Below are 16,994 nucleotides of genomic sequence, written 5' to 3' on the forward strand. Positions count from 1 at the left end.
ATTATATGCAGGAAAATCATGCGCAGTGTGCTGCTAACTACTTAACCAAACTAACATGAAGGAAATGTACAGGATGCTGCCAACTGATGAACCTAGTCTGGACTTAATTTACTTTGTGAGGGATTAGGTAAAATTAACACTTTGATAAATACTCAACCATGATCATTTAATCTTTATAATTCCAATTTTCTTCCTTTCTATCATAAGATCAGTGTATTAGTGTGTTGTAGGGTTTAACGTCATTTTGCAGCTCAAGATAGGCTATACATGACAGCCAGTATACATGGTGGAGGAAGAACCTGGGAAAACCCTGTAAAGAACCACCAACCCACGAGAAGCTACTGGCAAACTTTCTCACATACCCTCATTGGCCGAACCCAAGACTCGAACCCACGCAGACAGAGGTGAGATGGCAGTGATCCGTAACAGAGAGCACTTTAGACCACTCGGCAACTCGAGGCCCCAACATTTGAATTTTGGTAACATATAGTTTTCTTTCATTAACCTCTTCACATGGCTCCAGAATACCTAATCTGTACAAACCACAACAACTGGTTGATGACTGTCAAATTTACATTTATTGAGAAACTTTATACTTTACATGTTAGGCATTGGCTGCCCTTGGTTTCTGCATATTTTATTTTATTCAAAAACAAAAAAAAAGACATTCTTTTTAACTTTTAGTCAGTTCCTTTCTTCTATGTCATATGACCATGACCTTAGGCATAAAAGTTGATATAATGAGTGTGCCAACTTAAATTTAGAAGCAAAACTAATATTAACTGTTTTTATCAATGAACATGGAAATAGGAACAAGGTGATGTAATCCTTTACCAAATAAAGGGGTAATAATGAAATAAGCTATATACAGCAATGACATTTTGATCATGTGCCACAGAATTCACTCTTTACCAGCATTAACTCTATACCAAGGCCCTTTCACCTTTCTAAAGTGATGTGAAATGTGCAGTTGCTAAAGGTGGAGTCGCATGAAAAGTCAGTTATATCTTTGAAGATGTGGAATTTATTTTCCCTAATTATTCTGGTGAAATTTCTTGATATTGCATTTAACATTGAATGAGCTTATTTGAATTCTTTGTCTTTGACAATGTCGATTTCTTTTATAGTGTCCTTTAAAATCCCATTTATGGCTACATGAACATTTTTCAAGGAATTCTTATAATATTCACGTGCCTGATGAGCTGGCATTCTTGTGACCCCTGAGGATAAGAATTTTGGCTTGGCCTCAGTGGAGAAACTTTATAAGCAGCCACTCAGCTCATCTGGTGTGATTGTGTTGGAGTACAGACTGTGTCCAATACTTTTAGTGCAACAACTCTTAAGTAAATAGACAACAAGAAAATATTCACTGCCACACAGTTCTTACACTTCGCAAGCTCATTTTGAAGAAAGTTAAAGAAGACACACTTTCTACAGTCTGTACACAATTCTCGTAAATTTATTGTTGGGTTGTTATGTACGTGATACAGTAACATTAAGAATCCCGCAGCATTTCAATTTCACAAATTTATATAGAAAATTTATTTCTTTTTAAAAGAAAGAGTAGCAAGCAAACATTCATTTAAATGAATGATCACACGTCAGAATAATGATTTAATTTCAGAAAATAATAAGCTAAGGATATACATTTTTCAATAACATGTAGTCACATGGAGGTGGCATCGTGTCATAGAAAAGTCCTGTTTTAAATTTTCAAGATTTAGACATCAAAGATATTTCATGTGATTAATCTACTTATTGTCTTCTTGTTGTCATTTTACCATTTTAAAAACAATTCAATCTTTAAGTAATGCCCTCATAAATGTTTGGATTTAATTGTGAATGTGGTCCAGTTCACACCATCCCATCATACATATGCACACACACATTTAGAAAAACAAAACAAAAAACTGTTTACCATTTAAAACACCGTTGTGGAATTTTGTTTTACATTTTGCGGCCTCTAAATATTGGTTTATTTCAAGATGTCTTCCACAGTCGGCAGTAATGTTACTTATTTTTCTTGCTGCATCATTTTCAGCCTGATGTACCAGACAGTTTAGACAATAACAAGCAAGGTAAGAAAAACTCATTTTTAGCGCTAAAAATTCCATATCCTTCAGAGTCATTAAAATTTATGATACAGTTTAGATTTTTACTCTTCATTGATCATGACTATGACTTTTGTCTAGTATGTATGATTAATACTGTCTATGTTGCCCTGGCTGACGTTTGACACCATGTGCAAAAGTTTTAGGAGATTTATTTTACCTTTAGCAAGGTATTACCAAGTACAGAACAGGTTTATACTTCAAACTGTATCAAATAAAATGCAGAGAAGCTTCTATTGAAGTTACATCTTTAAAAAAACATTGGGTTTTTAAAGAAGATAACTGATGGTTTTTAATTTATGGTCAAATGCACAGTTTGGAACATTGACCCATAAAAGAAGTGGAATATCCACACTTGAAGTAAATTACCATGGCTACTCACTTATAAGTCAAGTCCAGCTGCATACAACATAGACCCTGATCTACTGTCACATAATGCACTGGCAGACCAGGACCTGTGCTGCTTGTTCTATTGAATATTCATTACAAATTATGGATGGATTCATCTTACAAGTGAGTACATATGGTACATTGAAAATAAAAATTCATAAATGATAATGACACACTGGTAAATATAAAATAAATTAGTAAGAAATGGTAGAACAAGAGTGATCAAAACAGTAAATGCTGTACAAAATTTACACTACTATACTATTTGCTAGAGACCTTTCATTTAATTAAGTATATTTTATTGTGGAAAATCTGTTACTTTAATCATGCAGAGAGATCTCCACAACTATCTTGGTAATCATGAATTTATAAGATCTACCTTTGTAAAATTGTATTCACAACAATCAGTATTGTAGATAAATATTTCATAAAAGGAATCTGCACACAAAAAATTGTGTATCACTCCAATTTAAATCATCAAGTCAGTATTTGTTTTATCTTTTTGTAAGCATGACTAATTAAAGAAAGAAATTTGCAAAACAAGAAAAGAAAATTGAGAACACATTTGCTAGTTCAAGTTATTTATGAGTTCTTTATCCTTTAATTCAGTACATGTACTAAGAGAACTAGAGGAAAGAGAGGAAGTCTTGGCACGCTGGTCCGATGATGGATGGTACTACTGGGGAACCGTGTTAGAAAAACTGGAAAACCAGTCTTATATTATCATGGACCAAACTCGACATCAGGAGGAAATCCCTCGAGACCACATTCTCACTGATTTAGAAAATACCGCTGTCAATCTACAGGCAAGACTGGTTGTTTTTGTAAAACACTATAATATATACTTGCTTACAAGTCCAGTCTAACTGCAACAAACATAGACCCTGATCTGCCATTACATAATGAGCTGGTAGATATGAGTCTATTTTATTTGTTCTTCTGATTATGCCAAACAAACTGCATAGACCCAGATCTGCCTGTACATTATGTGACAGCAGATCTGGGTTTGTGTAGTTTGGAGTGTACCTACTCCTGCTTATGATTTTACAACAATTTCTAGCACAAGTGTTCTTCAGCTTCTCAAGATAACACCGCAGATGGTGGACATGTAAATGCATATTCTACATTCAGGGAGCAACTCAGTAGATTAAGGCAGCCTTTATGTTGCAAAGTGGCAATCATTGTTTTAATCCTCTTACATGGATTTGGATGATAAAGACACTGAGATATCCAATATTTGCCAAAGAACACATTGTCAGTTTTGGATATAAGAATATAAAAATGTGTTTAAGGTATTTAAGCAAAAGATCATCTTACTCTATTGATATCAACACAGAAATAAAAGACTGTTTCACACCTTATGTTACTGATTTCTCATTAAAGGATTTGGCATAGTGATCACAGTATATGTTATATGGCATAGTGATCACAGAGTATGTTATATGGCATAGTGATCACAGAGTATGTTATATGGCATAGTGATCACAGAGTATGTTATATGACATAGTGATCACAGTGTATATTATATGGCATAGTGATCACAGCGTATGTTATATGGCATATTGATCACAGAGTATGTTATATGGCATAGTGATCACAGAGTATGTTATACGGCATAGTGATCACAGCGTATGTTATATGGCATAGTGATCACAGTGTATATTATATGGCATAGTGATCATATGTTATGATGCCTAATATGCTAATTTAATCAATCAGGATAAAGCGATATTAGCAGTCACTGATTTTGTCCTATCAACATCTGAGATTTTCTACCAGAGCACAAACCTTAGCACATTTGGTACACACTTTTATCTGTCTGTTTTCCTTGACATCTAGTTTATTCACCCAATCCCCTGGCAGTTTGTACCCCCCACTTGTGATTTTAAAAATGAAAAGCATCTAGGATATAAAAATACTCACAATTTAGTTGATTTCTTCATTCATTTATAATTTCAAACATGATGTTCCCTAGAGGGTCCATAATGCTGTCATCTTGTGTGCAGAGAGTTATCAGTGTAAACAATGAGTCTGCTCACTAGCCTTTTCTGGTTTCTGGAAAAGTTCATTTCCTATGAAAGGGTGATAATCCTTGGACTACACATACATACAATGTAAAAACTGTATTTGCATTGCCTAATTTTAATATTTTTACAAACTTTTTAACAAAATAAAAAGAGCAAGCAGTGTAACTCTTATGTACATGGGTTCAAAGAGATGTAACTCCCAATCTTATGGAAACTTACAGTATTATTCAGAGCTTGTCAAAGATGATGAACTACATCACTCCTGTTGTCTGACAAAACTGACTTTGCCATGCAAATATGACCACCATGTTACTAAAAAAGATTAACCCTCCCATATGGTTTGAAATGCACAAAAGTATGAAATTGTTGGGAAAACTCACTAGCAACAATCAGCTTAGAAATTATAAATTAATGAATGAAATACATTGTATGTATGTGTGGTCTAAGGATATTACTCCTTCACTGAAAATGAACTTTTCCAGGAACCAGAAAAGTTTTGTGAATTTGATATCCCTGGGATTTTCCATTTTTAAATTGGTGGGAGGTACAAACTACGAGGGGTAAGGTGAATACTATAGTATCAAATAGGGCAATGGAGGATAACTAGCATCATAATTAATTTAGCAGACCAGAATCTACACTGTCCTGCTAAAATAAGTGTCACTATTATAAATGTCCAGTACAGAAAAAGTTTTGTACAATTACTTGCAGACATTTCTTATCCTGATTCATACTGCTTATGTTTCTTTGTAGCATCATGACTACGTCATTGCACCACATCCAGAGTACAAGAACAGCTATGCTCCAGGAAAAGTGCTGAGTGTGCATAACAGAGAGGTTGAAGTAAAATTTTATGATGATGAGGTTGATGAGGTGGACCTGGGTGACATTTTTACCATATCATCAGACCAGTATGATTCTGATGTTCGTTACATAAGGAAGTGTGAAAAAGATTTTATTGGAAGAAAGGTTCTCACAAGGAATGATGATAATGGAAGATACCTTTTAGGTATTTATCTAGAATACAAATGTTACATCCTGCAATGACTTACATATTTCTTTAGATTGGATTATGTTCATTTGTGGATGCTGTTTATGTCATTTTATGCAGTACCAACTTGTAACTTCATGATAATTCTTTGTTATTTTTTTAATTGACTTCAGTTTTTTAATGTAGAACAAATGCAATGACCTTTCAAAGTGATGAGGTACATTTCAGTGTACTGTAAAACCTGTTGCAGGAGACTAAAGTTGGCCTGAAATTAACCTTGTCACTGACATATGCCTAATACCCAGATGCAAGTGCAATTAGCCAGAGTTGGTCTAAAATTAACCTTGTCACTGACATGCCTAATACCCAGATGCAAGTGCAATTAGCCAGAGTTGGCCTGAAATTGACCTTGTCACTGGCATCTGCCTAATACCCAGATGCAAGTGCAATTAGCCAGAGTTGGCCTGAAATTGACCTTGTCACTGGCATCTGCCTAATACCCAGGTGCAAGCGCAATTAGCCAGAGTTGGCCTGAAATTGACCTTGTCACTGATATATGCCTAATACCCGGATATAAGTGCAATTAGCCAGAGCTGGTCTGAAATTGACCTTGTCACTGACATTTGCCAAATACCCAGGTGCAAGTGCAATTAGCAAAAGTTGGCCTGAAATTGACTTTGTCACTGACATCTGCCTAATACCCAGGTGCAAGCGCAATTAACCAGAGTTGGCCTGAAATTGACATTTCCCTGACATGCCTAATACTCAGGTGCAAGTGCAATTAGCCAGATTTGGCTTGAAATTGACATTGTCCCTGACATCTGCCTAATACCCAGATGCAATTGCAATTATCCAGAGTTGACCTGAAATTGACCTTGTCACTGACATCTGCCTAATACTCAGGTGCAAGCGCAATTAGCCAGAGCTGGCCTGAAATTGACATTGTCCCTGACATGCCTAATACCCAGATGCAAGTGCAAATTAGCCAGAATATCTGAATGAAAAGCGTCCTGTCTGTAGAAATTTCATCCAAGACTGTTGATTGCATATGCTATGAAAACAGTTGGTTCAAGGTTTCTTCAGTTTGTATTTCCTTCATTCATATTTTTAGCAAATCATTTGTCAAATACTAACAGGCCTCTATGCCAGATTGGTTGGTCAAATTCTGATCATAGGCCAGAAAAGCTTATTGGAATGGCACATTATCCATCCATCCATTAGCACATGTTTGTTGTTGTTATTACCCACAGGATTGCCATGAAACTGGTAGGTCTATTTGGTCCATACTTCTTGAACATTTAACTATGGCTGTCACAGTGGCCATTTTAAAAATATTTTTATTGCTACTCCTCCAGAATTGGATGGTCATATCAACATGGGTTTATTTTTCTTCACTAGAGCTAGATGTGGTTCCCTTACCTTGAATCTAAGTGTGTTCAAGTAGTACTAGAGCTATATGTTGCCTCCTTACCATGAATGTAAGTGTAAACAAGTAGAACTAGAGCTATATGTGACCCCTTACCATGAATCTAAGTGTAAACAAGTAGTACTAGAGCTATGTGTGGCCCCCTTACCTTGAATCTAACTGTAAACAAGTAGTGCTAGAGCTGTAAGTGGCCCATTACCTTGAATCCAAGCATAAGTATAATACATGTACATGAAAAGTCAACAGAAGAGTATCTATGAAAGATATATTTTGTTGATGAGAACTTTTAAATGAAAATAAGTCCTTTGAGTAAGAATTTTCGAACTTTTAAATAATAGATAAGCAATGTTTGAAATTTCAAATGATAAATAAAATAAACCCTTTGAGTTGGAATTTTTGCCAGGTACCTGAAACTTTTCAAAATTGGGGGTGGGGCTAATAACAGCATATGAGTTCAGTGGGTCAAAGTTGGCATTAGTGTGATTTTGTTCTATATATCTTTCATTACTGGATGAAATAAGCTTGGCTTGGTTTATAGTTTTGACCATTATTTCATGGTAGACATACTTTCATGGCAGTGTAATGAAATGTAAATTCCTTTTATTGATGTAATGCTACACTTGAAATTTCTGCAGTGAATAAAGGATCTGAGTTAGCCTTCAAATAAAGTTTGGATAATTCATTGAGTTATGCTGCAGTTATGGAAACAGGTGTACTTGAGAATATGACAATTTGTATTAAACTGATAAATGAGTTCAGGTCATTGCCATCATGAACTCATTTACAAATCATGCTGTTGGGAACAATTATTTGTTTATTTACTTATTTATTTATTTATTTTATTTATTTTCTATTTATTTTATTTTATTTATGATTGGATTTGTGAGAGTCCTGATGCTTTTATTTCTGGTAAATTTAAATATTTGAAGACCAAAATTCAAAATGAGCAGTTTTCAAAAACTCAATAAGGAAAAATTATATATTTTTAAGCAGTCAAATTTGTGTAGGTTTTACCGTAGCTTTTCATGCTAAGTTTTGTCCTTGAACTTGGTTTTCTGAAACATACTGTGACAGCATTTTGCCCTTGTAAGTAAATACTTAAGCCATGCCTATATGATACCAGCATATTTCAATGAGAAAATAGTACTTGATGATCTTTTTAATAGTCAAAGTCTTCAGTCTGTATGAGTTTGACTCTTCTGTCAAAAGTTTGATTAGAAATAATCAAATAAATCAGTTAATGCCTACAACCATATTTCTCCTATGTCTAGCAGCCTACCTGATACACATTTTAAAAGTGGCAGGTTCACTTGTCGTTAGCAATCATTTTCTTTAATAAAAATTTGCCAATTTTTTTTGACAGTATTGGATGGGTTTTTCATGGGAGTATGACTGTCAATTTTTATTCTCCTGCTTTGATTTTCCATATTTCAAAAATATAACTGAACTATTACAATATGTTGATGGTATGTGTACTTGGAGCTAAACATGTATTTACCTACTCAACATAACCAACTTGCAGGTAAAGTGCTAGGGATCAGTGGCTGGGATCTGCAATACAAAGTACAGTGTAGTGATGGTGCTACAATATCCCAGAGAATTGTCCATGTATTCAACAAGGAGAACATGAAAAGAATCACACATCTGCAGGAGAAAGACTATGTATTGGCCAAACCTTATGGAAAATCCTACTACATACCTGCAGTCATTGAGAGGTTGACGCCACTTAATGTTAAATTCTGTGATGGATCAAGGTATGCAAAATATAGCAATATTTCAGTGCCCACTGGTTCAGTTATTGCTGACAAATGGCGTTAAACACAACAACAACAACAGTTGTTACATACATACAGTAGAATTTTAATAAAATCAAAAATATCCATGACTCTGACCTTACATTATAGCCTATATAAAAGTGTGATAATTTTGTAGGTAGTGCGTTATAAAGTGTGGGTAGCTTTGTCTGATTCACTTCATTTCCACTGAATATGTATCCAAATTAATGTTTAAATTAAATTTTCTATCCAACCTAACCATTTAAATATATTTTATATGTCTATTTATCAATATATCTATCAGACTGCATGGACCTCTAACAGAATCCTTAAGCTGTATTAGAGACACAGTCATGGAAATTCAGCAATAGTTAATATGTATTCAAATTCTAAAACATTACTTGGTTTAGGCATTGCCTAGTCACACTGGACAAGTTATAGTTAATATGTATTCAAATTCTAATACATTACTTGGTTTAGGCATCGCCTAGTCACACTGGACAAGTTATAGTTAATATGTATTCAAATTCTAATACATTACTTGGTTTAGGCATTGCCTAGTCACACTGGACAAGGTACAGTTAATATGTATTCAAATTCTAATACATTACTTGGTTTAGGCATTGCCTAGTCACACTGGACAAGTTATAGTTAATGTGTATTCAAATTCTAATACATTACTTGGTTTAGGCATTGCCTAGTCACACTGGACAAGTGTGAGCTATTTTTAGACAATACAATAATTCAGAAAATTGTTCTGCCTTCTTCACTATGCTAGCAGAATAATCCAGAAACCTTGCACAGTGATCAGAGCAACACAAATAGGTTTATTTGACCTGATTTTCATGGCAGTGAAGATCATTCCTGGAAATAAACATACTTAAATTCTATGATTGTACCATCAACAGTATTTAAGAAATGAAACTAAATAATGACTGGAGCATTAAAGATTAGGTCACTGCAACCTACTTTGCCAATGTTGATCACTCTTTCAAACTCATGCAACTGAATAAATACAGCAAGCTTTGTGTTTACATGCAATAGTTTAGAAAATTTGCGGTTAGTAGAAAAACTTCAAACATATGCTCATGCAAGTCATCTAAATAACAACAACAATAGCTACTCAGAAAATAAAGAATAACAGGAAAGTGATACAGAAAATAAAGAATAACAGGAAAGTGATACCTGTACAGGCAACAAAACAATGATTGATTAATCAGGGACCCAGTCTCAAGGTTGTTTTTTCTCACTGGGATCACCAAAACGTGTATGCATGAGTTCCACACAAAACATATATGTGTAATTTGAATCTTTTTAAAAATTAAAATTGTACATTTTAGGTACCTAAGAAAATTATATTTTGTCTTTAACCTAGAACTATTTGTACACAGGAAAATATAATTTAAAAAAGTGTACAGACAAAAATAGGATTGTATGTAACATCTTTTTACCTGAGACTGGTTCTAGGCATAATTATACTATTATAATTACATTATCCTTGAATGCAGGAGGCCATGGGTTTGAATCCAGCTGAGTCATACCAAAGACTTATAATAATGGTACTAGTAGTTGCCTTGCTTGGCGCTCAGCATTAAGAGGCTAGTACAAGGACTGCCGACCTGGTGTCAGGATAATGTGACTGGGTTGGACATCATACTACATGTCTGCAGCATGGTGCTCCAGTACTAGACATCACTATAAACTGTCACACTGCAGATATTGTAGCGATATGACTGAAAAATTGTTAAAGCTATGCTAAAAATCAAAATCACACACACACACACACACACACACAAATCACACACTATTACATTATCACCGGTATTAAGCCAATCAGAAACTACTATTTAGATTAGCTTGGTCATATGAAGAGAACGTTTTACTCAGTGTTGACCCCTTTAGGACAATTGAGTTTAATGATGAGAGAACCAGTTCTAGAGCATTGTTTTATTAGGACCAAATATGTGTTTAACAAATGGTGTGTTTAAATTACGTTCATTTCCAATATTAATGTCAAGAATTTCCACTATTATAGCATTTGAGAATATTTTTTGGGCATGGTGAACAATAAACTTGAAAAAGCTGAGTGCTTTTATCTACCAAATATAGGACAGTAGCTGGATTGTACAAAATCATTAAAGTAAGGACTTTTAAAACTTAAATACAAAACTTTGCTATTGATGAAGCCAATGCTAGTTATAGAAAAGTGACACTTATATCTTGTTATCTGATAGTGCAGGCATTTAGCATAATGATATCACAAAGGAACTCTGTATATTTGTTTTAGGGCCCAACTCTCTCATAATTGTTCTGTTCTGCTTCTATTTCATTTGCAGGAAGATTTTCTTATTTTAATTTTTACCATAATGTATGTTAAAGCTTGATATTTTATTTACATCAGGCATGTGGAAACTATGGCCTGCCATCTAATTATATCCCATTATTTACATCATAGGGTGTGACTTTAAAAATTGCTTATCCAGCCCATGGCCTGTAGGAAGTTACACATATCTGCTTTACATCACTATACATAATGTATGTATTCCATTTTCAGGAAGACGGGGTCAGATGACTGTCTCTTGCTAAATGAAGACTACTATGAAAATGCCAAGAATTACTACCTGGCCAGGGAACGTTCACAATTAGATGATGATTAATTTTAAATGGCAAATACATTGGAATATTGATTTTTTGAATGCTATTTATTGATGCAGTAACTTTTTGTCAGTCGATCTGCACATCCATATTGTGCTAGTGTTCATTTTACAAACTCTCGGTAAAATCATTGGATGGTACCTTATGTGTGTTTACATTATTATATGTCAGCATTCAAGTTTCTGGTTTCAAGTTAAGGGTTGTAACTTGGTCAAATTAAGTGAGCAATAATTCAGACATAAACCATGTGCAGTTACTCTGGACCAAATAAATTTATTGTCTTCTCTTGGCATGAAACATTCATTTAACTGTGACCTCAAAAACTTGAAACATCCCAAAATATGAAGACAAAAATGATTTTACCCATGGTACTTTAGTCAGAGATTCTAAAGTTGTGCTGTATTTGTTAGTCATTTTTTGTCTGTCCACTGTAAATTTGGAAACATGGAATATGCTTTTGTGGAACAATACATTAATATAAATATCGTCTCTAGATATATCATACATATTAGTCAAACATATTAAACTCTGAGGTCAAAGTTACAGTGAAATTATTATCCTTGAAAATTTTTGTGCTGGCTGATTTCCATTGAATGATATATATATTCTTCTATTTAATGATTTATATATATATATATATATCAGTTAGGATCTTGTCAATTTCACAATTACATGCTGACCTCAGCGGTAAGGACATATAATTTTTTTAATAAAATTCTCACTATTTTTTAAGTAAACTCTGAAAATAATTATTCTGTAAAATTTATAATGGCTATGATTCAGGGTCACAAGACAACTCAAGGTTGTGAGACATTTTAGTCATTTTTCTGTACCTGCTGAATCTTTCCAATGTTGAGCAAAATTTTGTGGCAATGTTCAGCAGGCATCTATAATCACTACACCCAGTGTGGGTGTGTCAGGAACCGAACAAAGTTAAAGATGTATTTTTTTATATTTTTTATGGAAATAATCTCTTAGATACCTTAAACTTAGTAATATAACACAAGCTGCCACACATACATTTTCTACTCTGACATTACCTTTTACTTTTGTAATGAGCTTGTGTGGCATTGCTCATGTTAGAAACAAATGAAAGTATCAACATATTAACATCTATAATAATGTTATGGAATGGTAAGTCAGAGGTTTTATACGATCCATCTATGGAATTTTGTCATTTAATCTGCATATTATATATTTATATACTATAGATCCTGATATTCTTTTAGCTCAAGCTGAACTGTGAGATGTTTCTAAACAATTAACCCAAAAATTTAATTGTTTATGAAATTTAATATTAAAACATTCAACCAAGATGTGGCAAGCTGTAAATAAAAAACAACCAAAGGATTGATATACCTAATTATTTTATGTACAAGGAAATGTGTCATTTTCATTTCTGGATTTGCTGCTGCATTAGTGTTAGTATTGTTCTTCCATGACTAATTCAGTCATTCAAAAAAATTAATACTGATAACACTGTTTTTAGATGAAATTAATATAATAGGAAATGTACAAATGTGGATTTTTAATCAAAGATAAGTTGTAAGCCCATGCTATCGGGTTAGTCATCCCCAGATTTAACAAACTATGGGCAACTTAATCACATTTTACAGACAGATTCTTCTGGGCTTATCATTGTAAGAAATACTGTATTTATATAATAGTTGTTTGATATATTTTATAAAGTAGTTTTTTAATCATTGCATACATTTATTTTTTTACTCCTAGTCTATTTGTAACATGTTATTGTCCATTCATATTTTAAATAAGATTTAATTAAATTTAGCTTATCCTTTTTTTTTATTTTTTTTATTTAATTGCATATTTGCTATGTGCAAAGCTTGAAAAAATGAATCTTTTTGAGAATAAAATATTGGTTGCATTAGATTGAGATATAATAAAGGGAGGCTTTCTGTCTGTGTGTCAGTGTCCTTTGATATAATATATTGAGACTTTCTGTCTATGTGTCATGTCCTGTGATACCCTCACTATAAAGAACCTTAGTATAACACAGTATCAGAAATTCCATTATATTCAATACATTTTGGTTTTGCTTATAATACACCATATATACTCACTTATAAATCGGGTCCAACTGCAAGCAACATGGACCCTGATTTGTGATTATTGATCAGATCAGTGTTGTCTGTGCTGTTTGATTTAGTGATTACTCCTAACAAACAACATAGACCCTGATCTGTGATTAGTGATCAGATCAGTGTCTGTGCTGTTTGATTTAGTGATTACTCCCGACAAACTGCACAGACTGTTACATCATGCAATGGCAGATCTGGGTCTATGCAGTTTGCAGTTGGAACCAACTTATAAATAAGTTTATACAATACCTCAGTATATGGTAGCCTCACCTATAATACAGTTCCCTTTTAGGGCTCTCACCACAGTATAAGGTAGCCTTACCTATAATACAGTTCCCTTTAGGGTTCTAACCCCAGTATAAGGTAGCCTTGCCTATAATACAGTTCCCTTTAGGGCTCTCACCCCAGTATAAGGTCACCTTACCTATAATACAGTTCTGTTTAGGAGTGTCACCCCAGTATAATGTAGCCTTACCTATAATACAGTTCCCCTTAGGACTCTCCTAATTATCATTATAGTGAGGAACCACTTTACTTTGTAGGTGATTTGTTGCTATACATTTTTTTAAATGATATCTTTAAATTCTTTTCATTCTTGTAAAATTACATGTATAAATCAAATATGGTTTTCACGTAGTTCAATTTCATCTTGTTATATAATATTTACCAACTTAAAAATATTTTTAACATAGTGTTACAGATTTAGGAATTGCGAATTTCAAATACATTTTATTGATCAACTCCTTTGTGGGAGCCTTTCTTGGTATTAAGACCTATAATTGGTAATGGTGTTGTTGCAAAAGTATTTGTTTTGAGGCAGTTGTTTGTACACAGAAGAAAAACAAACCATGCATTATAGACAAAAATACATGGAATGTTATTACTGTCCATAATTATTGTGTAATTAATACAGTCCCAGTTTTCATGAACATTAATTGTTTGAAAGAAGGGTGTACTTTTTAATTACTTTTGCAATGAAAGGTTTGACTTTTACCTTAAAATTTTGAATATGAAAATAAACAAGATTATTCATAATGGAATACATGTGATGTAGGTTTACATGTCTTTGAGATGTAACTTTGTCACACATTTTTAGTATGATGCATAATCAGGAAACATGATTCATGTCTGTCTCACTAAAATTTTTGTTTCAACCTGAATGCGATCTCTTGTTTTCAAGAAATGTGAAGTTAATAAAATGTTACTTTTTCTATATATTGTTTGTTGTAAAATGAGCTTGATTAACTTTGGCAGATTGGGTCTAGGTATCATACCATGCTTTAATTTCCCTGTGTAATACTTCCTTTCATCGTCTTTCATATTCATGCCTAAGAGTATTTATTAAGCTTATTTATATTGAATCTTTTCAAGCATTAAAATATTCGATACAGGAATCATGATATCACTGCATGCATTTCAGTACTAACAGTTCATTTATGGCAATTTCCCATACAAGATAATTCTGATGAAATACATGAACTCTTTAAAAAGTCCCATTTCCGGTCCCAAATCTATATAATGTGACTTATTTCACAATAACCATCAACAATAATACTCATTGGTCAAGATGATGAATGAGTAAATCTGCACAGTATGTCACAGGCTTGTGTCACAATATGTCAAAGGCTTGTGGCACAATATGTCAAGTGCTTGTGGCACAATATGTCAAGTGCTTGTGGCACAATATGTCAAGTGCTTGTGGCATAATATCTCAAGTGCTTGTGGCACAATATGTCAAGTGCTTGTGGCACAATATGTCAAGTGCTTGTGGCATAAACTCTCAAGTGCTTGTGGCACAATATGTAAAGGGCTAGTGGTACAATATGTTAAGGGCTTATGGCACAGTATGTTGAGGGTTTGCAGCACACTATTTCATTGATATGCAGCATAATATATCAGTTGCTCATGGCGCAGTATATCAAGAGTTTTTGGCACAATATGTCACTGGTGTGTAGCACAATATGACAAGTGCTTGTGGCACAATATGTCATGGGCTTGTGGTAAAATTTTGGGAGACAAGTAGATAAAGTCAAGAGAAAATCAAGATGATCAAAAACATGCATATCATTGACAAGTATCACAATAGTTACCCTTTTATTTGACCATTTGAAAAAGGTCATGTTTTTTACTTGCCATTAGTTCACTTAACATCAATGTCTGGCCTCTCTTAGGTAATGTCAGTCAAATAAATGATATAATTTCCAGCTATCACAAAATAATTTATGTAGCCCAAGATTTTAACAAATTTATGTTGTCCATATATTTTGTCCCATCACAAAGAAAGAAAACATTTTTATGACATGGATATGTAATTATATGGCTTACATACATGTAAGCAACATGAGTAGTACCTTTGAACTGATTTAATTTGCTCATTTAGAATAGAAGATGCTTCTATAACATCTGTTTAATCAAGTTAAGAAAAAAAAAGTTGTGCTAACATTATTTTCAAATCAACCATACTTTCCAATTATTGGTATTGTATATTCTGCTCAAGTAAGTCATGGCTCCTACACTCCAAGCATTTTCATGCACAGTATTGTACAGTAAATTGATCTAAATTTATGTTACTGTTAAATACAATATGGTCTTACATCAAGAGATATTTATCTGGAGAATATTGCAATGATTTAAATACCTAAGAGAGACACAGAATCTTCTAGAGCTGAATTCACCATTTCTTCAGTAAAAATTTTGCCGATAGACCCTAGCCTTATTGGAACTAGAATTTTGCAAAAATATACCTCTCATTCTATGTCTCACCAGATATTAATCTTTCCACCTAGGCTTTTGGGCATGTGGCACATTACGTTACAGTACTTGATTTGTACTTCACACTCCTTTATTTATTTATTTACAAAGATTTTACAAGTATCTTTGCATTTGTGAAGGATATGAAAGATATTTAAAAAAATGTACAAAGGTAATTTATTTTGACTTTGTAAACTAGTTACAATGAAAAATTGCAATGAAAGTGAAGCAAGATTTATTGAAAGTTTAGCTGATGAACCAAAAGTGTAGAATATTTTGTATACCAGTTTGCTTTTTTGTATCATTTATAGGAATGAAACTTATACTGGTATATTCTATAGGCATTAAAGATATAACAGTGGGGACCTCAGACATAAAAGTGCTGAAAATGGGGACCTCGGTGGTGAGTCATACATATCTTCAGAGAAGGCTTAGATACCAGTCCTGGTGTAATTCTACCCCAGTCTCTAGGCTCTTTGATGGTTCTTCTTTACTCCCAATATGGGATTCATATAAATCAGATTATAATATATGACAATATTCAAGTTTCTATCGTCTGCCTTATAACATGACATACACAATTTTACTCTGTAAAACATTCACTGTGTGTTAATTACATGAATTGATCAATTTTACTCTTGTTGATTGATTGACTGATTGATTATTTTTTTATGGCACACCAGCACTGTTAGGCTATCTAGCGCCATACAAAAGATTATAAGTGGTAAAAAAGTAATTTTGCTCTTGTCATTTCACTGTTGTTCAATCC

At 33.5% G+C, this 16,994-nt stretch overlaps 1 protein-coding gene across 1 annotated transcript; it reads left to right on the plus strand.

Moving 5' to 3' along the window:
* The first annotated feature begins 176 nt into the window (after nt 1-176).
* Nucleotides 177-14,687, plus strand: LOC149797888 (uncharacterized). Its single transcript, XM_089962921.1, has 6 exons — nt 177-479; nt 2,042-2,078; nt 3,111-3,307; nt 5,282-5,537; nt 8,468-8,699; nt 11,275-14,687. Exons 3-6 carry the CDS (start codon nt 3,227-3,229, stop codon nt 11,375-11,377), a joined length of 672 nt encoding a protein of 223 aa, XP_089819047.1. The 5' UTR covers nt 177-479; nt 2,042-2,078; nt 3,111-3,226; the 3' UTR covers nt 11,378-14,687.
* The last annotated feature ends 2,307 nt before the right edge of the window (nt 14,688-16,994 follow it).

The sequence above is a fragment of the Sinohyriopsis cumingii genome, chromosome 6 (assembly GCF_028554795.1).
Source record: "Sinohyriopsis cumingii isolate HCF-2022 chromosome 6, ASM2855479v2, whole genome shotgun sequence".
NCBI lineage: Eukaryota > Metazoa > Mollusca > Bivalvia > Unionida > Unionidae > Sinohyriopsis > Sinohyriopsis cumingii.